Below are 26124 nucleotides of genomic sequence, written 5' to 3' on the forward strand. Positions count from 1 at the left end.
GAGGAAATAGAAATTTAGCGCCATAAACACACCAAACAACTCTGACATAGTATTTTGATCGTTCTCGATATTATAGATCTTGAAAAGAAATATAATAACCTTAGAGACGGTAAAAGTGTTTCACAATCTTAATTGATGAATTTATAACTTAAATCTGTAGGATATGAAGGAGGTTTCTTTGTTGTGATGATATTGAAATTTTAATTTCCCAAATTTTATTGTTCAAATCAATTTACGTAAACAAAGAGATCTGATATAAACCCAGCCTATATACATTCATTCTCATTAAAGATGTATAGAATAATACTTGTTTTAAAAGGCAAGACTACACGAATGAATTTTATTTTTACAGGACATTCGGTCTGGTAAGCATCCTAGCTTTACCAGACCGAATGTAATTTTACCAGACCAATTTTTTTTACATCTAATTGTATATTATCCGACAAAAAACAACAAACATATGACTTTGTTGTGCCCTACTCCTCCCCAAAATGCACAAATTAAAACAAAATGATGTAACTAGAGGGTATATTGTTATAAAAGTTGTGCGCAATTGCTTGAATGCATTTCAGCTGAGATTTCAGTGAAGAGTAATGTCCATTTTTATTGGATTTTGACAATGTTTGTGAACTAAAACATAAATTAGAGTTTCTGTATAAAATATTATTTCCTGTTTCTTCTTTCTTTTTCATATATCTTTTGGTTTTTAAAGGCAGTGCTTTAAGGCCTGACTTTTAAGTCATGAGGTTCATCTTTTCATACGCAATCTATGCTGGGGGTCTTTTGGCCAGAAATAGATCCGGAAATGTTCGAATTTCTCCTCTTCTTTTTATGGTATGATATGGTTTTTGTTTCTTTCATTTACATTGGGGACTAAAGAAACGATCAGTGTGTATTGTTCGTTTTATAGAACTTGTTATTAGTGTGTATTTTGCATTATAAGCAGTCAACCTGACTACAAACTATCATTATTAGTATATTCCGTGTGGAAAGAGGTCGGGTCAATTTCAAGTGTTATCTGACATCTAAAGATTCTTTAATTAGTTCAGACGTTGCTATAACAATGAAAAGTCGACTGAACATGATTAATATTGCACCTTCTATAATTCAAAGCGGAATTCGGTTTATGAACGAGAAACCGTAAAGCGTTTTCAATTTCGGTATTAGTTATGTATGTTGTCTACGTATTATCCTGGTTCCCGGTACTACGTTCCGGGTATTAGCTATTTGATATATTTGATGTGTAACATTACAATCGGGTACCAGCCAATCTACGTGTGTATGTGTACATGATTTACCGCCAAAATGACCGACTTAAAAAATAGTCCATAAACGTTCCGTATAATGATATGCAAATTCATAATTAATCGTAACTTTTTTTATCTTTGTATAATTAATATAACAAAATGGATTCCACAAAATTGAAAATAGCATTATTTTACGAGGATTTCTCATATTTTTTTCACTTCCGGGCGCAGTAATACGTATGTTTTAAAGAAGCTCGAAGAATTTGACAAAGTGAATTGAGAAGGAAACGGATAGATATACGTCCTTGCTATCAGGTAAAACAATTTAAATGTTCAGAACAAACACATTTACTTCACACAAATAGTACAGGCTTAAGCTTTTTATTGTCTAGCTTAAACACGACTGTAGTCAAGTGTTTAAACGACGGCGATGACCTACAAGGTACGGGTCATACTGGGTCAAGTCTAAATATGTAAACATATCCACGTGCTATTAGGTAGAACGCATCGTAATGCAATATCTACAATTTTTTCCTCCTTTATACATCGTTTAACCAGATATATTTCTCCTTTTTACATCGTTTAACCAGATTTATTTCTCTTTCAAATACACTTAAACACGGGTTGTATGTACGTATCTTTTCTAGTGTTTTAAAATTTCTTGTCCTTATTAAAGTTCATTTGTTGATGTTTAAATATTTTTGAACGACTGAACACAGGAGTGAATGAATGCAACAATTATATATACTGAAGACTTGGGCTGTACAATGATAGTGTACGTATATCATACTGATAATTATTCTAGCAGTAATTATGTTAATTTAGGATGTAATGTCTAATGACAGGAATTCATGAGCTATGCCTCAGGCTTTCTGAAAAAATATCAATGACAATGTAAACAGGAACAAAACATTGACACGAATGATGCTCTCTTCTATGTTATATTAATATATAGTTATTTAGGTATATGTGTTGCACAAGTTTCAAATAAACTTAAGTTATAAAACTTTTTTTCAGGGCACAAACCCACTTTAAAGAGACTTGTCTACTGCCATACCCATCCTATTTTTATGCACCATTTGCAAGCAAGAGACTGAATGGTTTGCAAAATTTAAAATCAGGACGGTGTCCAATTAAAACAAAAGAACTAAACTGGATGAATATTGTAGGAGAAATCTAGAGGAAAGTTTTGATTTGTGAAATTGGTTTTCCTGAAAAGTCATTCATCCTAGCCTGCAGAAAGGAACTATAACTGTCCACCACCAACTGACGAGCTAATGTTGAGCTTCACATATGGAATTACTCAAATACCATCAATGTCTAGATGTTTTCAGCACAGATTTCACAATTTATGACACAGCTGTGCTTTTTTTTATACCTGTTAAAGAGTTGTATACTAAATTTTATTTTTTTATCAATAAATATATATTATATTAATTGTGTCATCTAAGAACTTGTATTTTGCCAAAAGATGCATACTAGTGAATGAAAGTGGTGCAGTTCATTTTGCTTTGGTATATAGAATTGAATTACAATTGTTCATGTTATTGGAATGCATATAAAAATAAGGAGATGTGGTACACTGTATATGATATTTAGTGAGTTTATCAAGCAAAAGTGAATAAGAAATAGGTATAAGCAGTTACAGGTACTACTGTACAATCTCAAACAATGAGAAAAACTCGTACCGTAAAGAGAATTTCATATTTACAAGTAAGTTTTGTTTTTGCGTTGAATAATTTTCTTCTATTGTTTTAATTGCAAATATGGGAAGTGGTTAAAATGCTAATGAGACAGCTGTTATGGCCACAGAGCCTTAATTGAAAACTTCTTTTTCATTCATACCGGTAGATTTTGCCTGGAGTTAGAAACATATCTGCCAACTTTTCAAAATGCACATGGGGGTTTTACGTGAAAGATGGTTCATATAGTCATACAAAACCTTCAAGGGGGCCTTCAAATGGAAGCAGGACAAGTCGCCCCACTTTAAAAAAAACACCACAAACTGATTTATCAAATCGCCCCACATGTGAAATTGGTTAAATCATGTTTAATATTACTCCTGCCAACTCGCCCCACATGTGAAATTGGTTAAATCATGTTAAATAAGGGTTCTCGCTAAGGATTTTTGAAGGCGAGTCCAGGGACTCGTCATTTTTGGCCACGGTGAGTCATGGTAACTGGGTTCAGTTTATACAAAATATTTCAATATTGATGTATTTGTGGACTCACAAGTTTTGAAAATGGTGAGTCCAGACAGATTTTGATGAGTCCAGGACTCATGGACTCGCCTTAGCGAGAACCCTGTTTAATATTACTCCTGCCAACTCGCCCTACTTATAAAAAAACGGTAATTTTTAGATTAATATATATATATATAATTAAAAATAAAAACTCGCACCACTTTTATGAAAACTAATCTACACAGAATACAAACAAACCGAAAATTAATTTAATTACTATTATTGATATATACTGAATTTATAATTCTAAAAAAAAACTGATTGTTGAAGAATAAATGTAAGTTTTGAAGCTTAGTTATTTGCATAACAATTGAAAAGAAACCTGTTAATTGTATCATAATGCAATAGAAGGAATTGCACTAATATTCAATGGGATAACATCTTTTTCCATACATGGGGCGAGTTGGCATTACTAAATTCATCCTGGTTAATCAGTGGTCTCGCTAGCCCAAAATAGAAGGGCGCCGCGCCCTGGGTGCCCTCAGTCGCGCCCTGGGTGCCCTTAGCCGCGCCCTGGGTGCCTTCATCCGCGCCCTTCTGCCCTGACGTCTTTTCCCAAAATTATCTTGTGCCGTTTTGGTAAAATTACGTTTCATCGATTTCTGATCTCCAAGTTAATTACATATATGACACCTGTGTGATTGCCGGGCCCCCAGGTTAATCATGTCATTACAATCAATTACAATGATAAAGACTTCAAAGGTGTTAATAACTAGGTAATTTAATTAGGACAATGTATCTTTTTGTCATACTTTTGATGAATGTGTTAGCGAGTGTCTTTAGCTTGGGTCGGCATTTTCGATCTCCAAGTCACAATGGAAGAGCGTATATAAATGAAGACTTTCATGACTTTAGAATTGAATTTAAGTCATCAGAATAAAACTATGCCTTTACAGAAATGCCTTCCATCTCAACTTGTTAGCGACAAGCACAGTTTTTAATTAACCCAAACGTGGTGGAAATTGATTTTGGAGTTACTTCCCCTGTTTTAGCTTATTACAAATTTGTGCTCTAAAAATATTATCTAGTATCAAAAAAAGGAATAAATTACCAATTGAATATATAATAACATAATAATGTTACCTTAAAGATATTAACTGTCTTTGGACATATAAAAAATATATATTGCAATTTCTACTTGATAATTATACTTTTAGCAATCCATGTTCTAAACATTGTTAATTTAGTAATGCTCTCAATTTCTTGAGAAAAAATGAAAGCTGTAATTTTTATATAGATAAAAAAAAAACAACCCCACATATTCTTTGATAATGGGTAGAGTGAAGTTAAACTGTAAAAACATAATATGTTGATGAAGATGTACTATATCATTCATAACTACACAAACAATGAAATAAAGACTATAGTTGAAAAGCATCTTTATTTAAAAAAAACAAAACATATACAGTAAAAAAAAAAAAGAGATTCGTTAACTCGTGATACACACAGAAACGTAGACAAAAAAATGAGCAGTGCCTTTTCTTATCATAAAAAGTGCCCTGCCCTCCAATGGCACCCTGCCCCTTTTGATTTCTAGCTAGAGCACTGTTAATAATATATTTATCTAGATATCACCGATTTCCATTAGGTGGGACCAGTTGGCAGGAGTAATATTAACAGAATTTAACTTATATACAACGGGATAACATCTTTTAACATAAGTGGGGCGAGTTGGCATTACTAAATTCTTCCTGGTTAATAATATATTTATCTAGATATTATCGTTTTCTATTAGGTGGGGCGAGTTGGCAGGAGTAATATTAACAGGATTTAACACAGTTCACAAGTGGGGCGATTTGGTAATCCAGTTTGGGGCAGTTTTTTTTAAAGTGGGGCGAGTTAGTGAAAAAGTGGGGCTATTTGCTAATGGGGCAATTGTCATGGATTCCCTTCAAATATATTCTAATGTGGTTTTTGGCTTCTTCTTGCATTAACAAGCTTATAGCCATTGTTGAATTAATTGTTTTCTTTAAATAGTCGACAAAATTGCTCTTACAAAATTTCCATTTGGGAGCCTCGAGCTCGATGGGGGAAATACTCTGCAAATACTGACAGTTGGCAGGTATGGTCATCAAAAAAGTTGACATGTTACTTTGTACATTTACCATTATGTTACTTGATGTTCTTGCTATACACACAGTACAGAGACTAGTCAATCTTTGTGAACTATTTTTTATGGGAGTCATAGAATATGCGTATACAATCAATAATTAAAAATAGTCTATTTATATTGAAAAGGAAAAGTTCTTATATGTCTAAAGAAGAGGGACGAAAGACACCAAAGGGACAGTCAAACTCTTAAATTTAAAGCAAACTGACAAGGCCATGGCTAAAAATGCATTTCATGGCGAGGCACAGAAAATATACTGTAAACAGTAGACTATAGATATAGGTGAACTAGGTACAAAAGAACTCTAAATCTTAAATTCTACAAACCACCTCTGTTCTATGGAAGATAATGATATAACTGGACTAGAAATACAAACAACCTGTAATTAACTGCCTTTACAGCGCTTTCGCGCTTTGATCAATTCTAGTGTTTATATTTCATAGCTAAATTTTGTGATCTGCTTGGATTTTTATTCATTTATTGTATTTAATCGGCAAACCCGGAATTATCCTTATCCGTTCCCAGAATCTGATCTGGTTTTATTTACATTTCCGGTTGTGCCAATGATGGCATCCATTGTTGTTTTTGATAGTCAGATATGTTTTTACCCGGATTTACACATTACTGGTTGGCGATGTTCGGCATAAAGCTAGCGGTTGAACAAAATAAACATCGCTGTGATGAATAATAAAGATGAAAATGAATTTGAGATCATTTGGCAATTTTGCTAGAATGTTAGAAAAATCCATGAAAAAAAAACACCAGACATTTGGACCAGAATTCAACCAAATTTTACCAGACCGATCCATTATTCACCAGATTTGTCCGACGGTCCGACGTATTTCGTGTAGTCTGATAATTAATAATTCCCTCCACTCCCATTTCGATGTAATAAAACAAAACTCAACACATAAGTAATGATAATCATATTTTGGCAAAATAAAAAATTTACAATCATACATATGTCATAAATAATTTTTCATTTTAAGTCCATATTCTTGATATTTATTAATTTCCAAAATATATAAATGCACCAGTCACTTTCCAAACAGACATCACATTCATCAATCTGCATTATCTGAAAAAGACTAACTTCTTCGATTTAATAAGGTATAACTCATGTACAAAAATCAAATAATACAAAATAAAATGGGTGGGAGGGTGGGTAAATTTAACGTGTTGAATTGACCAGTCAACTATTCGAAATGACCATGGAATATTTGAAATATGAAAATTTACCTGGAGTGAACAGGTATTTCTATTAACCAATCAAATGCGGTTAAATTACGAACGATAAATTGTGTACAAACAGGTAACGAGTAATGTCGAAAGGTAATGAGTAATGTCGAAAGCATCTGAGATGGAATTAAGTATTTTTAATTAATTAAAAATTTACCAATGAGGTTTCACATTGAGTTGGAGTAGGGGACGCAAATTCTTCCTTTATGTTTTAATTGAATATATAATCATGATAATGGGAGTGGAAGTTTCCACTGGCTTCGTTTTCCCATTGTCTACCCAAGTACTGGGATATTGGACAAACTATGTACAACACTTAAATACATGTATAAACTAGATGTTTATTTAAAGGCATACATTATGGTTGAATATAAGTTACATACAGTACGCCCAGAGAGTATGTAATCGCGAACTCTAATCACTGATTTCCGAGTGTATCGGTGTGACACCGCGAATCACGGATTATACTCCCAATTTCCTCCAAAGATTCTCTCCCAACACAGGGGTTTATCTGGGTATTTTGGGAAAAAGGACCCTAGCCACTTTTGGGAATTTTTTTACGCGATTTATACAGAAATTGGGAAAACTACAAATAAACCAGAAGTCAGTTTTAGTATCATCTCATGTTTTTGTAATTGTCTTGTTAATGTAGGATGATCCCCTAAAATTACCCCTTTACTACTAAAGTCAGTTTTACCAAACGGAAATAACTCACAATATTTGCAGACGTATCCCTCTAAGGATTCATTATAGTATAACCATTTATATGTCATTTCATACCTCCTTGCATCAACAAGTCTTCTGTCTGATACATCATATACTTTTAATTTATCATTAAGAGCAGTTTTACTGTCAGTACTACCCAACACAGTCATGACTTTACTACTACTAGGTTTCGTTGTTGGTATTTCTTTATTTGGTTTACAGATTTCAGTTTGAGTTTGGAATTTACAAGCTTGGTCCTCAGTTTGTATCAGTAGCGAATCGGTATTGGTTTGACTTTGATCATTATTTGAAATTAAATTGTCATTGGAAGAAACATCAACAACATTGATAACATTTTCAATTGATTCAGTCTCAGATAATGCTGCCTCAGCTGACTCATTACATGCAGTTGCAGCATCGTCAATAACAGCTCTTGGTTTGAAAAAAGATAAGATTTTACGGGATTTGTTGCCGTCTGTGTTTTTCAATTTCTTCACATATATAGTATTTACTAATGTGAGACGACATGTTTACAAAAGGAAAGAAGTTAAAAAATATTTTATTTTATTATCAAAATTCGGGGCTTCTTAAAGCGCACATGTGATAAGGATTTCCCGCTTTTTTTTACCTTTAAAGTGAAGAGCGTAGTTTTGGAAAGGTTAAATTGCGGATTTCAATCCGGACTTTTTGACTACGTTTGGGAATTTTTACACCTGAAATTGGGAAAAATATAGGGGTTTTGCCATATGGAATGGGTCCGAATACCAGACTCAGTGGAATGCTAGAAAAATCCATGAGGCTAGGGTAATGGGGAATTCTTTTAAAAAAAGTTAACAATATTAGGTTCATAAGCTATTGTATTGATTTTGATTTTTTTTCTTACTGTTATTCAGGACTTCTTCCTCATATTCCTGAGGTTTGATTTAAAAAAATCTAAATCCCAATCTCCCGAAATTAGAAAAAAATGAATTCCCGGATCCCGAAAGGGTCAATCCCGAAAGGGTCAATCCGGAAATCTCGAGCTTAAAAACACCCAATCCCGGAGTCCTGATAAAGGTCCTATCCCCTCATATAAAAACTTATTAAAAGTATGAGTTACTACATGAAGATGACCTTCCTAAGGTTATTGTTGCATGTTGTTTTATTTATTATTATTTTTTCAGGCAATTTAATGCTGCTTGTTAAATAGCAATGGAGGATATAAACATTAAAGTTGAGCCTGTAGAATTAGAGACGTTAGAAAAACCACTGACAAGAGAACCACTTAAAAAGTCCAGAAAAATAGACTGGAATAAAAGGGTCAAGTCAGAATTTCTTAGAATTCATAATCTGAAGCGCTTCAAAAGAGCTGATGAAGTTACGGTAAACAAGTTTTAGCTATTGCTTGTATATAAATTAGATGAAATAAAACTCATCAGGCTTATAATTTAGTTACCAGGTGCCTTTTATGTTTTCAAAGCACTCATCAGTGACACTCAAATAAAAAAGAGTTGAACCACCAAATAACAGACTAAGATTAAAGCAAGGTTTCCAAACAATACAGCTAAGAAATCTATTTTCGAGTAGAAAATCCTCACTATTTGTCAGAGGCGGATTTAGGGGGGGGGTGGGGCAGGGTGCCCGGGCCACCCCCCCTTTTTGGGATAAAATTTGGTTGCTTATACAGGGAATCACTGAAGCGTGACTGGAGCGGGCCCTCTCTTAGGTCAGTCAGTGGGCCCCAACTTATGACAATTTCTGGATCCGCCACTATTTGGAGCAACTTGATCATGTTGATGTTATGTAAATATATATAATTTATATTAAATATTACCATATCAATGGACGTTCATGTCAACACATTATTGTTAATTGTAAACTCAAGTAAAGGGGTTTAATTTTGATAATTTTGTGAATGAGATTTGCTTTTGTAAATATAATTTTAAAGGAAGATTGGAGTTTGCAACAGCAACAAAAAAACATTAAAAAAACTGCATCACGAAAAAAACAAATAAAGCTTCTCAATAATCAAAATTAGCATTTGTCAAACTGCTATATATATGCAATAATTTATTCCTGTGCATTGTGTATTTCAAATTTATTTAAAGATTTATTATTTTGTTCAAATCTCATGACAATTAAATGAGCTAAATATATTTCATTTAAAGTGTTGGGTACCTTCCATAATAAGCTTAGTTAAATGTAATTTCTTTTTCAAGGCTGCTTTTGATGCAAACAGAGAAATTTTGAAGAAAGACTTGGAAGAGTTTAATGACTGGTTTAAAAAAGAAAATGTTCAACCTGTTCTGGTACCTGAAACAGTTGTAGATGCACCAATCAAAAGAAAGGTAAAAGTTTGAAGATAGATTTTGTTTGTAAATTATTGTTGAAAGTTTACAATTTTTAAGGTTTGCTGGAAAAATAAAAGGAAGGGGAAAAACAATTCAAAATACATTTTCCTGATACATGTTCTTAAGTTTTGTTTGTGTCTCCACTGATGCTGGGTTAACAACACAATTTATTTCAGTTCTTTTGTCAATATTTTAAACTTGGATATATATAAATGGTTGGATTTCAAGTTGTGTTTGATAAGATAGATTGATTGTTGTTTGCTTGAGATCCAAGGACCAACCTTCATGCATGTTTAGGATGGGATGGAACAAAATAAACAATATATCTAATTAGGTAGTGCAAAGTGGGATTGCCTTAATAGTTTTTGGAAATTTGCACTTGCACAGGGAAAAAGAATGAAATATAAGAAAGATGTACAAAAAAACATGACATGTTGATACTGAAACTTACGAAACCATGAAATCAAAATAATAACTGAATTACTTTTATTTATTTTTTGCAGTGTGAAATCAAAGGAGGTGGTAAAACACAGGCCACAACCCTTCGACTAATGAATGCCATTAAAGCCATCCCTACCATGTATACATGGTCAACTCTGACGCAAAATTATATGGTAAACACATTATCAGTATAGATCTAGTATTAACTTAATTAACATTGTATTTTGTCTGATAACTTACTTAAAGATGGAAATTATGTATTTTACAAAATGAAATATTTGTAAGTTTAATGATGTTGCAGTTAATGCTGTCAAGTAAGACTATATATATTATGAACTAATTGATTGTTTGGAATCCTAGTGAAATAGTACAATTTTTCATTCCATGTAAATTCTTTTGTTTGTTTCTAGATACACAATATCCCTAACATATAATTTATTATACCAGGTTGAAGATGAAACAGTCCTACACAACATCCCTTACATGGGTGACGATATTCTAGAACAAGATGGGGCCTTTATTGAAGAGTTACTGAAGAATTATGAAGGGAAAGTCCATGGTGAAAAGACCAGTACAGTTCTTGATGATGAGACATTCGTAGAACTTGTGAACTCAATGTGGCTTAACTATCCTGATCCAGAACTAGAAGATGATGAAAGCAGTTAGTGGTTTAATTATTTTGTGTAAACTCATAAATGTTGCATAAAATTGAGAATGGAAATGGGGAATGGGTCAAACTCAAACAGCCCAACTAATGAGCAAAAAAAAAAAACAGAAGTTGACCAATAATTATATGTCTTCAACAAAGCAGAAAAATCCCACAGCCTAAGGCGGGAATGTGTCAATAGCACAATAAACAGACCAAAAAGCAAAAACAAACGAAGTTGACCAAAGGGTCTTCGACAAAGCGAGAAAATCCTGCATCCTAATGTGTGCTTCAGCATTATTTATTTATTATGGTGATTGTTAAAAAATAGACAAAAATGTGCTGGATATGAGTTCATAAAATGTTGCCTCTTTTTACTGTCTAGACCATAAGTCATAAAAGTTATTAAAAAAAACAACATTATTACCTGAACAGAACAGCTACCAACAAGATGACCACTAAACCTGAACACGGAAATGAAAGAAAACATGTAGTTTGGGAAGCAGGGTCAAAAATTAAACTCAATTATTTTTGTTTTGTTACTATGACAAATGTCTTTCTTTTTCTTTGCCTAATTGTTTGTTTGAATAGAACAGCTCTTAATTTACGGACTCAAAAAAAAATGATTACATATGCTGACATTGTACATTATGTAAACCAAAATATATTTGATTACAGATGCTGACATGATAACATCAAATGATGAATCTAAAAAGAGCATTTTCCCAAGTAACTCTATATTTGAGGCTATATCAAATCAGTTTAAAGAAAAAGGATCACCTGATGAACTTAAAGAAAAGTAAGTCTGTAGAAACAATAGACCTAATCGCGATTTCAGAATCCACGTCACTCTAAAAGAGATTTCCTACAAATGAACTATTGGTGACATATAACAGTCTGTTATGCATTTGAAAAGAAAGTAGAAGAGAGCATTGTTAGATCCTTATTGGTAATGTGTAATCACAGAATCTGTAATTCAATTTGATAGGGACATCTAAATATTAAATTCACTCAGAGAGGTAATTGTAGATTCTTTATGGGATTTAATTGTACTGAATGTTTTTAATGGGATATAGAATTTGTGAGAAGTTCAGGATTTCAGACACTTTTCATGTATAAAAACATCTGCCCAAATCTCAATTTTGAGTCTCATGTATAATTTTATTGAAACCATACCCTAAAGAATAAACCTACTTATATTTTCAGGTATAAAGAAATCATAGAATCACGAGATAATCCTGTACCCCCAGAGTGTACCCCTAACATTGACGGAACACAGGCTCAGTCTGTACCCAGAGAACAAACCATGCATTCCTTTCATACACTATTCTGCAGAAGGTGTTATAAATATGATTGTTTTCTTCATCGTAAGTGATTGTTTATTTTTTTGAGATTTGTGACAGCAACTTAAAAATACAAGATTTTGGATTGATTGATTGTTATTATTTTAACACTACTTTCATCACTCTTGGCTGTTTCATTGCAAACAGTTTTGATTGGTTGATGAAACATGAGTACCTAGATAAAAACAGTAGACATTTGGAGGAATCTATGACAAGTGATAAAAAAATGTGCAAATTGGGTCTAGGACAAAACACCCCTCAGAAATAAGTCCCTAAAACAAAAGACACAAGGTAGTATTACATTGCCTCTAATCACTGCAGAGGGAGCTTTTGCCTGCTCTAATACAATCCAAACATGGCAAACATCTTGTTTTTTAAAGACAAGTTGGGATTAAATTTAGTAGAAACAACCAAAGATCAGACATATACTCAAGGTAGTTGATCAATATTCAAACCTCATAAATCAATTAGGAACAACATAGGAAAACTCTGAGATTTACATTATTGGATTATCAACAGCAGAATTTTTGTCTCACCTGCTATTCAATTTGCGGAAGGCTTTTTATGTCATAGTACAGTACCTTTGAATTATAAAATAATTAATAATGTTGAAATGTTTATTATGAAGTATGTTCGACGTGAATGTTGCATTTGTGATTCATTGAAAAAGGAAGTGTGATAGTTAAAGTGGTTCATGGTGTCCTATCTATATAAAAAAGAAGATGTGGTATGATTGCTGATGAGACAACTCTCCATAAGAGACCAAATGACACAGAAATTAATCTTGTTTTCATTTTGTAATAGCTTACCATCCAACACCTAGTATGCTAACAAGAAAAATGCCTGAAACAAAACTGGATACAGAACTATGTGGACCTTATTGTTACCTGAAAGAGGTAAAATTAATTTACTGTAAATGTGTTAATTTTAGTGCTGTGATCATTTTTGCTTATTTGGCAAGGGCATAATATGCAGCTAATATGCCCTGTGTTAATAGACTGTAGAAATTAATAACATTTATTTGAATTGAACTCCACTATTAAAAGTTAAGGCATAGAGATAGCAGAAGTATCCAGGTTTACAGTAATATCATTGAATGACCTTGAAGGTAACATTTTTTCCAGTTGAAGGCAGGGATTGGATTGACTGAAGAAACTGAGCCAGCCTGATCAGTTCTCAGTTTAATATCTGGTTATTTTCTTTTTCTTTTCAATAATCCTTGACAAAGAAAGAGGGGCAAAAGATACCAGAAAGTCAGTCAAACTCATAGATCCAGCATAAACTGACATCGCCATGGCTAACAAAGAAAAAGAAAAACAGACAAATAATAAACTTATATTTGGACACCACGTTCAGTCTTATTTTATTTTTTTATTTTACTCATATCAATTTTAAGGAGCAAAGTTTACAAGATGAATCTACTGTGAATAATTTTGTTTTTGTTTTTATCTAGATATTAATAACATGCCTTTATTCCAATAATAGATATATCCATTTCTATGCCATTAATCCTGTTTTGATTTGATTTTTCAGAAATCAGATGATAAGGAAAATACAATGGAAAGCACAAGTTTAGAACCAGGTTGATTATATTTAATTCTCTAATACTAACCCAATTTACATTATTAACGACCAGTTGGTCTTCAGTGATGCTCTTTCATTAAAAAAATAACGTTGTGCTGAATCTTTTCAGTTTCTCACTAAGACGATTACCAAGTTAAAAATAATACACCAAAATATCAGCTGTTTAGATTAGGGTAGATAGTACATTTCTTTACATTATCTTTTTTGTTACTCATCAGTTTCTACAACAAAATGAAACTAGATTATCATCATTGTCATACGGAGCTCTAAATAAATTGATTTGTAAATACTTTACCATTTTACCACAGTAAAACTTAAATAAATGTTGCAATGTATATACTTCAACTTGCTAGCTTGGTATATATATATAAATAAATATTCACAGTCAACAATAAAGTAAGTTTATAAATTTTGTAGGTTTTTTTTATCTATTTTCACAGTCAGTTATAATATAAAAATATGAAGATGGGATATGAATGCCAATGAGACAATTAAAGGCACCTATTTGACCTTCAACAATGAGAAAAATTTGTACCATATAGTTTGAATTAAAAGGCCTTGACATGAAAAATGTGAAACAATTCAAACAAGAAAACCGACAGTCTAATTTTTAACAAGGACAACCACAGACTCTTATCCCAGGACAGGCACATAAAAAATTGGTCGTGTAATGTTATAAATTATAATTTTGTTTATATTTTTTTGTATTTTAGAAAACAGTGTATGGACAGGAGCTGAAGAATCTTTGTTCCGTGTTTTGTTAGATATGTACAGGAACAATCATTGTAACATCGCCAAAATAATCGGCACTAAAACATGCACACAGGTTAGTTTTTGTCGAGCCTGCAACTTTTGTTGCAGAAAGCTCGACATAGGGATAGTGATCCGGCGGCTACGGCGGCGGCGTTAGCTAACTTCTTAAAAGCTTTATATTTTAGAAGGTAGAAGACCTGGACGCTTCATACTTTGTATATAGATGCCTCATGTTACGAACTTTCCGTCAGTCACATGTCCAATGTCCTTGACCTCATTTTCATGGTTCAGTGACTACTTGAAAAAAAAGTTAAGATTTTTTGTAATGTTAAATTCTCTCTTATTATAAGTAGTTGGATAACTATATTTGATATGTGCGTACCTTGCAAGGTCCTCATGCCCGTCAGACAGTTTTCACTTGACCTCAACCTCATTTCATGGATCAGTGAACAAGGTTAAGTTTTGGTGGTCAAGTCCATATCTCAGATACTATAAGCAATAGGTCTTGTATATTCGGTGTATGGAAGGACTGTAAGGTGTACATGTCCAACTGGCAGGTGTCATCTGACCTTGACCTCATTTTCATGGTTCAGTGGTTATAGTTAAGTTTTTGTGTTTTGGTCTGTTTTTCTTATACTATATGCAATAGGTCTACCATATTTGGTGTATGGAATGATTGTAAGGTGTACATATCTAGCTGACAGGTGTCATCTGACCTTGACCTCATTTTCATGGTTCAGTGGTCAAAGTTGAGTTTTTGAGTTTTGGTCTATTTTTCTAATACATTTGCATTTGGTCAACTATATTTGGTGTATGGAAATATTTTATGATCTATAAGTCTGTTACGCAGGTTTTATTTGACCATGACCTCATTTTCACGGTCCATTGCTAAGTGTTAAGTGTTTGTGTTTTGGTCTGTTTTTCTTAATTTATAAGCAATAAGTCAACTATATTTGTTGTATTGAAGAATTGTTAGCTGTACATGTCTGCTTGGCATGGTTCATCTGACCTTGACCTCATTTTCATGGTTCATTGATCAATGTTTCGTTTCTTGGTTAATGTTGAGTTTATGTGACAGTTGTAATAAAGCTTTATATTTAGGTCTATCAACATAATATGAATGATTAGTAAAGAAGGCGAGACATTTCAGCGTGTGCCCTCTTGTTGTATTATTATTCCATTCAGTGAGGTCTTGGTACTGTAGACCAAATTATTTTCAAAGAGAATATTTCAGGAATGTTCATGCATGGACTTGGTCATTCTGATCTTTATTTTGTGCAAGAATGATCTAGGATTAATTTGACATTAAATTTGTTTACATTTTCCCTACATACAAAATGTTTGAAAGATCAACATAATTGGATAATCAGAAGTTTCAGGTGAAAAAAATAGTGTCCAAGTCCAAACTCTTGAAACCAAGGCCACTCACCCCTATTTAATATATTTTGATGTTATTTTCAGGTGAGAGATTTTGCCATTAAAGAAGAAGCCCATTTATTAGATACCAGTGAAGACAAGATGCAGACTCCCCCAAGGAAAAAGTCAAAGAAAAAACACAGGTAGAGCAGGAGATATAATTGTTTACAGATATCTTTGTATCGAGGAAAAATGAAATATATAGTTTTTTGGTAAAAAATAACTTCTGTAAAGGTTAAAAAAAAATGCTGAACATTTTATTCATTACTTCACATGTTCCTGAATTAATGGGTTGAATATGGTCACTTGTTGTTTTTTTTGTGCTTGAATTCCTCGATTTTTGTTTTATTACCCTGACCTATGAAATGCTGAGACTTTAAATATTATACATTCTCACTTGTTTTCAAACAATGTCATTTGAAGAGTGAACTTACAGGATTCCATTTACATGTAGAATTAAGAGTGTAATTATTAACATTGTAAATACAGTCAATATTTGATGTGGTTTGATTGCCAAGGAGACAACTCTAGTCGATCTCCACAAGAGACCAAATGACACAAAAATTAATAACTATAGGTCAACATGGCTTCCAACAATGAGTAAAACCCATACCCCATAGTCCCCTTTAAAAAAACTGCTTCAGAGTCCATCTATATTAAACAAAAACATGTGTTCTGAAACTATTAATGTTAGGTCCCTCTGAAATGCATTTAATAAAGATTGAACTTGTATTAAAATACCATCAGCTCTCCCAAAAGTGGTCTCTTTAATATGTTTCACTGTAATCTTAAATATTTGGAAATATATTTAAAAAAAGATTATGATTGTTTAAGGGTATTTATTGATAAGATAGAGTTTGAAATAATTTAATATAAGAATTCATTGAATTAAGATTCTTCCCCACTTTAGAAGGCATGATTAACCGATGTTTTTACAGTGATTTCTTCAGATTATGGTCGATGCATTGCCGTAAGATCCAGTTAAAGAAGGACAGTACATCTAAAACTGTGTACAATTATCAACCATGTGACCATCCTGGACAGAGATGTGATGAGAATTGTCCCTGTATCCATGCACAGAACTTTTGTGAGAAGTTTTGTCAGTGTAGCGGTGATTGTAAGTAAAAAAGTGTCACAATAATAAGATTTTGCCTTTGCTGCCTTGCTATTATATGTTGAATTATAGATTTTGCATGAATTTAATTGTTAATGAAGTACACATCTCCAAAAGACTTAGGCAAAGCTATGAAATCAATTGTCTATGAAAATACAATGTTTTATTCCATCCAATAAAACAAATGAATCGACATTACTTTATAGATGTAATTTATGTTAAAAAGAAGATACCCTAAAAAAAGTGCTTACTTCTTTTCCTAAGGTTTTACACAACAATACAGGGAGATAACCCTGTAAAAATCAGCTGAATGTTTTAATTACATTCTATTGGTAACAAAATATTAAGCTTCTAAATGATGAAAATTAGTGTTTGACATGTTTGATAAAATGCCTTATATGCAATGAATATTTTCCTATAAAGTGTTTGGTTCTAGTTTTTAGAAATTTTTATATTTTTGTCAACAGGTCAAGGTAAATATTTTGTCAATATTTTATATAAATTTAATGAGTAAATGTTTTGTACCACATTAGTAATAAGTTCAGCTTTAACTAAAATCTCATCTTATCAAACTGTTGCATTGTTAAACATTGTGTTTGGTATATTTTAGGTGAGAATAGATTCCCAGGATGTCGCTGTAAAGCACAGTGTAACACAAAACAATGTCCATGTTTTCTGGCTGTCAGAGAATGTGATCCTGACCTTTGTTCAATGTGTGGAGCAGGTTTGTATAATAATCAGTGTTTCCCCTGGACCCTTATCCCTGACCCTTACTTTTGTTCTAAATGTGGAGCAGGTTTGTATACAAATCAGTGTTTCCCCTGGTCCATTATCCCTTAAACATAATTATAGACAAAAAAGAATGTGTCCCCAGTACACAGATGCCCCACTCGCACTTTCATTTTCTATGTTCAGTGGACCGTGAAATTGTGGTCAGAACTCTATTTGGCATCAAAATTAGAAAGATCATATCATAAGGAACATGTATACTAACTTTCAGATTGATTGGACTTCAACTTCATCAGAAACTACCTCGACCAAAAACTTTAACCTGAAACAGGACAGACGAAACGAACAAACAAACGGATGGACAAACGGACGAACGGACCCACAGACCAGAAAACATAATGCCCCTCTACTATCGTAGGTGGGGCATAAAAAAGCATGAATTTTTGTGATTGGGTAATCAGAATATTCTGAATATAACATGGCCTTATGTTTAATTACACATTTGCAAATAGTGATAATGTGTAATACAATTAAATTACAACTCTCAATGTTACAGTTGTTAATCAACACAAATGAAAACTTTTCCCTCTATAGTTTGTTGATTCTACAACTCAATAAAATAATTTATCAGCAATTTGAACATTTTCCGTTTTGTCCTTCTGTTTGATAGATTATATCATGGACAGGTTGTTATTCTTGAAAATATTTGTTTTTGTTAATGACATCACATAATGATACTGAAAAGTTGTGACAATCCATCTCAATTAATGGAATATATACTGTCAATTCAGAAATGATTGTGTGCATTTATTATTATGATTTTGTCATTTTGGACAAAAATACCATTTTAATTTTTGCAATGTTTTGCGAAAGTGAGAAAAGTCCTGTTTAGTTCATATTAAAAATTTCCAAATGTGAGTTTGAATTATCCTGATTATAACCCTGTTGCATTTTTTGCAATAATAAAACAACATAATAATTTCTGAATTTGCAGTAATGTACACAACTTTATTCATACAACCAAGCACCTATGCAATGCTATAGTTTTGTTTGTCTAAAATAGTTATTTTATTTCATGTTATTTCATATTATTTCATATCTGAAATACACAAGAGACAAAGTGCGGAAAAAAAGTTTTTTACTTTTGATACGTATACTGACTTCATTTACTTGAATTTCATCCCCCCCTCATACTATTCTTGATAGAAAGTCAGTCTTAAAACCAAAATGTTATTATTCTATGTATATCGCATTGAAATTGAATTCAAGGTAAATAAAATAGTATAAGTTATGAAACAATAATAAGCAAAGCAGTTAAATCGTAATGAAACTTAACCATAGATTAAAAAAAAATCCTATTTTAGAATAACTTGAAATAATTATGATACTTTACTATGTTACAGATCAGTTTGATACAGCAAAGATTTCCTGCAAGAATGTCAGTGTACAAAGAGGCATGGGAAAGGTAAGTTTGAGAAAGAGAAATATAGATTCCATAACTGCAACATGAATGTTATGATATTTCTCCACTCGAGACAATTAAATTTTGATAATTAAAGCAAGAGGCTTGTGGAGCTTTTTAAATATTTAGATTTTACTGTTGAGAGTGAAGAAATTTCGTATTACACAAGTTATAGTGGTGGAATCTGTTTCTCTGATCATTTTTATCCCTCCTTTTCAAACAGTTGCTAAAAGTTGTTTTTTCTATGGGTTGTCATCAGACATGGTCGCCTTTTTTTAGGACGTCACAATAGGAAAATTGAGAAGAAATCAAGAAATTGTAATGTCATAATCGAGTTTCAACCAATCATTTGTTGCGAATAGATATTTCACTAGTGATGAGAAATTTGTTCTCACACTGTTTAGGAAATGTGAAAATAGCACAAAAAATAGAGAAATAATGTTTTGGAGACTTAATAGAGATTTTGATAGTGGAGAAAATGTGAAATCAATACAAACCTGTCTTTTTTTAAGGTATTTCTAAAAAGTTATTTATATGCCCATAGTTAAAGAGCACTTTAGGGTGAAAATATCAACTGTTAAGTGTCAATCTATCTGCCATTTTTTGTTGTATTTTATATATAACTTGTATGTAAGTAAACGGATCTCTTTGAAATTGTACCATCAGTTCAAGGCTGGGATTGAGTTTGGAGGTAATTGCATTTTGCCCCTAATGGTCAGCAATTAGGGGTAAAAAACAAGCATATTTCAGACAATAACTTTTTATACGACCGCAAAATTTGAAAAATTTTTCGTCGTATATTGCTATCACGTTGGCGTCGTCGTCGTCGTCGTCCGAATACTTTTAGTTTTCGCACTCTAACTTTAGTAAAAGTGAATAGAAATCTATGAAATTTTAACATAAGGTTTATGACCACAAAAGGAAGGTTGGGATTGATTTTGGGAGTTTTGGTCCCAACTTTTAGGAATAAGGGGCCAAAAAGGGCCCAAATAAGCATTTTCTTGGTTTTCGCACTATAACTTTAGTTTAAGTGAATAGAAATCTATGAAATTTTGACACAAGGTTTATGACCACAAAAGAAAGGTTGGGATTGATTTTGGGAGTTTTGGTTCCAACAGTTTAGGAATTAGGGGCAAAAAAAGGGCCCAAATAAGCATTATTCTTGGTTTTCGCACAATAACTTTAGTTTAAGTAAATAGAAATCTATGAAATTTAAACACAAGGTTTATGACCGTAAAAGGAAGGTTGGTATTGATTTTGGGAGTTTTGGTCCCAACAGTTTAGGAATAAAGGGCCCAAAGGGTCCAAATTAAACTTTGTTTGATTTCATCAAAAATTGAATAATTGGGGTTCTTTGGTATGCCGAATCTAACTGTGTATGAAGATTCTTAATTTTTGGTCCCGTTTTCAAATTGGTCTACATTAAGGTCCAAAGGGTCCAAAATTAAACTTAGTTTGATTTTAACAAAAATTGAATCCTGGGGGTTGTTTGATATGCTGAATTTAGAAATGTACTTAGATTTTTAATTATTGGCCTAGTTTTCAAGTTGGTCCAAATGGGGGTCCAAAATTAAACTTTGTTCATCAAAAATTGAATAAATGGGTTCTTTGATATGCCAAATCTAACTGTGTATGTAGATTCTTAATTTTTGGTCCAGTTTTCAAATGGTCTACATTAAGGTCCAAAGGGTCCAAAATTAAACTAAGTTTGATTTTAACAAAAATTAAATTCTTGGGCTTATTTGATATGCTTTATCTAAATATGTACTTTGATTTTTGATTATGGGCCCAGTTTTCAAGTTGGTCCAAATCAGGATTCCATATCAAGTATTGTGCAATAGCAAGAAATTTTCAATTGCACAGTATTGCACAATAGCAAGAAATATCTAATTGCACAATATTGTGCAATAGCAATTAATTTTCAATTGGAGTTATCTTTCTTTGTATAGAATAGAAGTTGATAATATATGTTGGAAATTTGCCAGACATGACTATGATGTCATTTTCTATTTTTATTTGCCAATAACTTTATTTAAATAACTTCATTGGAAATTTGCCAATAGAAAATGTTGCTGATGAAGTTTTTTTCCTTATCTTATCTAAAATGTTTTTAGATAATGTATGTTGGACATTTGCCAGACATGACTATGATGTCATTTTCTATTTTTATTTGCCAATAACTTTATGTAAATAACTTCATTGGAAATTTGCCAATATAAAATGTTGCTGATGAAGTTTTTTTTATTGTTTTATACAATAAACAATGTATATTCACTTTTACTACCAACCAATCTTTACCATTCAGTGATAACAAGCACTTTATTTTACATTTTAATATTTTATGATGTATTTAAAAGAGTAGTTATTGTTGCAAACTCCATTAGAAATTTGAATTGATATCAGTTTTGGAAAAAGGGAAACGGGGATGTGAAAAAAAAGGGGGGGGGTTTAAATTTTTCTCATTTCAGATTTCATAAATAAAAAGAAAATTTCTTCAAACATTTTTTTGAGAGGATTAATATTCAACAGCATAGTGAATTGCTCAAAGGCAAAAAAAATATTTTAAGTTCATTAGACCACATTCATTCTGTGTCAGAAACCTATGCTGTGTCAACTATTTAATTTTAGATTTAAAAAGTTTGAAGAAGAAATCTTTAATTGATTTGTAAAATCTTGACATTTGTTTTGTGTAAAAAAAAACATGTAATGTCAAAAATTTGATCACAATCCAAATTCAGAGCTGTATCACGCTTGAATGTTTTGTCCATACTTGCCCCAACTGTTCAGGGTTCGACCTCTGCGGTCGTATAAAGCTGCGCCCTGCGGAGCACCTGGTTTTTAAGTGTATAAATCTCTCTGAAATTGAACTACATGGTTGCATTCAACAAAGGGAAGGCTTGGATTGCAAATTTTGTAAAGGGGGGGGGGGGGTATTTTTTTCTCAATTTTTTCTCAATTTTTTTTTTTGGGGGGGGGGGGTAATTTAGTTTTTAATTTTTGGGGGTTCTAACAAAGTATTGCTATTTTGGATATGAGGCACCAGTCATCTATCAGTGATCACCATCCATATTTTGTTGTACTTTTTCAGCATCTTCTTTTAGCCCCATCAGAAGTTGCTGGTTGGGGAATCTATACAAAAGAAGCTGTGGAGAAAAATGATTTCATCTCAGAATATTGTGGAGAGGTAAGGTTTTCTTAACTGATATTAGTTGTGTTTATACCTCAGTATATTTTTTCTATGTAAAAAGTAATGATAATAGTTGTGTTATTTCATTCCACAGACAATATGCCAGTCAATAGTTTCAAAGACTATTACCCTGATGAATAGTTTCATAATCATATTTTTGTACATTTTCATACTTGTTTTTCATTGGACAATAATGACGTCATTGGCTATCCTGCTTGGATTTGCACTTGGCAACTCAAAATCTAATATCATTAACCGCATAATCTCTTTTGTGTCTATCCTAATTTCAAATTAGTATATCGCTTACCAGAAGCAGTTATGAAAGAGAAAGAAAATAATTTACACACATTTTAAATGATCTAAACTGATAAAGTAAATGTATGTCCTTGTCTTCATAATCTTATTTGCTTTCAGCTGTGTACTTTAGCTAGAATTTATTATATGAACAGAAGTTATAACAAAAGTATTCCTAGTCTTGATTGAAGTTAATGACATACTTACAAATACAACACAGACTATAAAAACACTTAATATGCACATAAACCAATGTGAGCGACACAGGCTCTTTAAAACCTCTAGTTTCTCCCCCTCATGATTAACAGAGAAAAAAGAGAAAATATTCAAGATTTGTTTGTTTGTACTACTCTTTATAAATGGATGTGAGAGGGGGGAAAGTGACTTCAGTATTGTGCAACAACCAGCATACATTTTTTTTTTACTTTTAATATTTTTTTTGGCATACAATAAAAGATATACTACCATTGTAGAAAAATAAAACCTGCTTCCATACCTTCTCCCATCCATTTAAAATGGAATCTCTATGCATAGTGTTACTGTGTTAAATTACAGATGTATATATTTCAGATTATTTCTCAAGATGAGGCTGACAGAAGGGGAAAAGTTTATGATAAATACATGTGTAGCTTTTTGTTCAACTTGAATAATGGTAAGTGAGTTTTCAGTTGACATAATATCTCATTTGGTTAGTTCTATAAGTATAAAGCAATAGTGTATATATGAATCCAAACAGATGTGAATTTGAAATACATCATACTCGCTAGCTTGATGTGAATATTAGTTATAAAAGGTACTTTTAACATTTTTAAATAAATAAAAAAGTGTGCTTGTTTTCTTGGGGTTATTTTTGGGGGGGTTGGAGGGGAGGCAGATCTAGGCCAATTTGAAGAATTTCTGAAAAAGCATAGAAATAATCTAAGAAAATTCCCTTTATGTATGTATGTATGTATGTATGTACTGGTAAATGCCTCCGATATCCGAAAAACCCCTCGAAAGCTGCGAGGGTACAGTGGCATCCATGTACACTCCCTAATATTCAGAAACAATCAGAAAAAACAGTTTTTTTTTCCATCTTTGTTATTTTAAAATCTTTGAATAGGGGGGAATTTTAAAATATTTCATGAATACTTGTGTCTCTCTGCAGACTTTGTTGTTGATGCTACCAGGAAAGGGAACAAAATCAGATTTGCCAATCATTCTGTAAATCCTAATTGTTACGCTAAAGTAATGATGGTCAATGGTGACCACAGGATTGGGATATTTGGGAAGAGACCTATACATGCTGGAGAAGAACTGTTCTTTGATTATAGGTATTGTTGTTAAGCTAACAGAATTATATTTTAACTGATTCAATAATAATAGTTTAATATCATATCTTAAAAGCTGGATATTTGAAAATACCATATTTAACCAAATTTGAGTACAAGTTTTTAAATTTAAAAATGTATGTTCTCGATATCTTTTTTAAAAACAATGTTCATTATGGTATCATTATTGACATGTGTCACTATATTATTTAAGGAATGACTGTAATACTTTTTCTGTCTACGAAGAAATAGCATCAAAAATGTGGTGCACACTGAATAACCAGCGTAGCTGTGCATGTATTTTAAAGTGTGCACCACATTTTTTTTTATGTTATTTCGAATAGACAGGGAAAATATTACAGTCATTCCTTATAATTTAATTCTAAATTCCATTTTAAATTGGAGTAAATCATGAAAAAACATTGAAGACGTCATGGTCACATGACTCAATTATGTCTTTCAGGTGATAGAAAAAACGCAGTCAGCCAATCAGAAGACACATTACATCCAAAATTAAATTATTTATAGATAACCACATCTTTCAAGAAAATATTAAAGGGTCATAACTGGTCACATTTTAATTCATTCAGGAGACAAAAATTATCCACTCAAGACAAAACTATCATCAAATAAATAAATTAAATTTAAACAAATTATTCTTTTACCAACACATGATTTGTTAAAATCAAACACTTATATTTTTCTTTATATGTGTTTTTATTTAAAACTTAGAAAAAAAACAAATACTTATAACTATACACAAAAGGCCATTGTTATAAAAAATGAGCAAATTCAGTGAGATTTACAAAAATATCAAGCAGGAATTGTCATCTTTCACATGAATTTCAAAATGCAAAGAGGAGAAACATACTTTTATACATATAGAAAAGAAAGGACCCTTCATGCATTGGGTTATTTAGGAAATCTCTCTCTGTAAACTGATATATTTCCTTCAACGCATTGTTAATGCTAAATCCTAGCCAACATCACAGTAAAGTAATCCATAACATGTAATTTTCTAATTTTTCTTTGTGTACTTATGTAATTGAAGATCTAATCTCTAAAGCCGAAAAAAATGAATGCATTCATAGTATTTTATTATTTTTAACAGATATGGTCCAACAGAACAGCTGAAGTTTGTTGGTATAGAAAGAGATGAAAATTCATAAAAGACACGTAGATATCATCCAAAAAGCATAAAAATTGACTATTTGAATGTTTAAAAGTGACTGATCAAACTGGTTTAAGAGACAATAACAGGAAAGTGAAAAAATGTACTTTGTTTACCTTCAACAAAAAGAAGAGTTTATTCTTTGTATAAGAAGCCGGCATGACCTGATTAAAGATTTTAATGTTAAGAATGTCTTCTTTTTTAGCTCACCTGGCCCGAAGGGCCAAGTGAGCTTTTCCCATCACTTTGCGTCCGGCGTCCGGCGTCTGTCGTCGTCGTCCGGCGTCGTTAACTTTTACAAAAATCTTCTCCTCTGAAACTACTGGGCCAAATTAAACCAAACTTGGCCAAAATCATCATTGGGGTATCTAGTTTAAAAAATGTGTGGCGTGACCCGGCCAACCAACCAAGATGGCCGCAATGGCTAAAAATAGAACATAGGGGTAAAATGCAGTTTTTGGCTTATAACTCAAAAATCAAAGCATTTAGAGCAAATCTGACATGGGGTAAAATTGTTTATCAGGTCAAGATCAATCTGCCCTGCAATTTTCAGATGAATCGGACAACCCGTTGTTGGGTTGCTGCCCCTGAATTGGTAATTGTAAGGAAATTTTGCTGTTTTTGGTTATTATCTTGAATATTATTATAGATAGAGATAAACTGTAAACAGCAATAATGTTCAGCAAAGTAAGATTTACAAATAAGTCAACATGACCAAAATGGTCAGTTGACCCCTTTAGGAGTTATTGCCCTTTATAGTCAATTTTTAACCATTTTTCGTAAATCTTAGTAATCTTTTA

At 32.3% G+C, this 26124-nt stretch overlaps 1 protein-coding gene and 1 long non-coding RNA gene across 2 annotated transcripts; both read left to right on the top strand.

Moving 5' to 3' along the window:
• On the top strand, positions 1-25514 carry LOC143059617 (histone-lysine N-methyltransferase EZH2-like). Its single transcript, XM_076233134.1, has 18 exons — positions 1-109; positions 8708-8906; positions 9743-9871; positions 10378-10488; positions 10763-10976; positions 11640-11760; positions 12168-12328; positions 13109-13200; positions 13838-13886; positions 14602-14714; positions 16103-16200; positions 16996-17174; positions 17782-17895; positions 19304-19365; positions 22451-22546; positions 23414-23495; positions 23991-24156; positions 25265-25514. Exons 2-18 carry the CDS (start codon positions 8736-8738, stop codon positions 25320-25322), a joined length of 2016 nt encoding a protein of 671 aa, XP_076089249.1. The 5' UTR covers positions 1-109; positions 8708-8735; the 3' UTR covers positions 25323-25514.
• Positions 705-2684, top strand: LOC143058714 (uncharacterized). The gene is made up of 2 exons (XR_012973206.1): positions 705-1562; positions 2265-2684. It is a non-coding gene; the product is annotated as an uncharacterized LOC143058714 (long non-coding RNA).
• Positions 25515-26124: the final 610 nt, after the last annotated feature.

Source organism: Mytilus galloprovincialis, chromosome 14, assembly GCF_965363235.1.
Source record: "Mytilus galloprovincialis chromosome 14, xbMytGall1.hap1.1, whole genome shotgun sequence".
NCBI classification, from domain to species: domain Eukaryota; kingdom Metazoa; phylum Mollusca; class Bivalvia; order Mytilida; family Mytilidae; genus Mytilus; species Mytilus galloprovincialis.

Excerpts from the sequence above, each read along its gene's own strand:
- LOC143059617 (XM_076233134.1), top strand. The coding sequence starts at position 8,736 with ATGGAGGATATAAACATTAAAGTTGAGCCTGTAGAATTAGAGACGTTA. Across the intron at positions 14,715-16,102 it reads GCACTAAAACATGCACACAG|GTGAGAGATTTTGCCATTAA; the intron begins GTTAGTTTTTGT and ends TGTTATTTTCAG. Across the intron at positions 19,366-22,450 it reads TACAAAGAGGCATGGGAAAG|CATCTTCTTTTAGCCCCATC; the intron begins GTAAGTTTGAGA and ends GTACTTTTTCAG.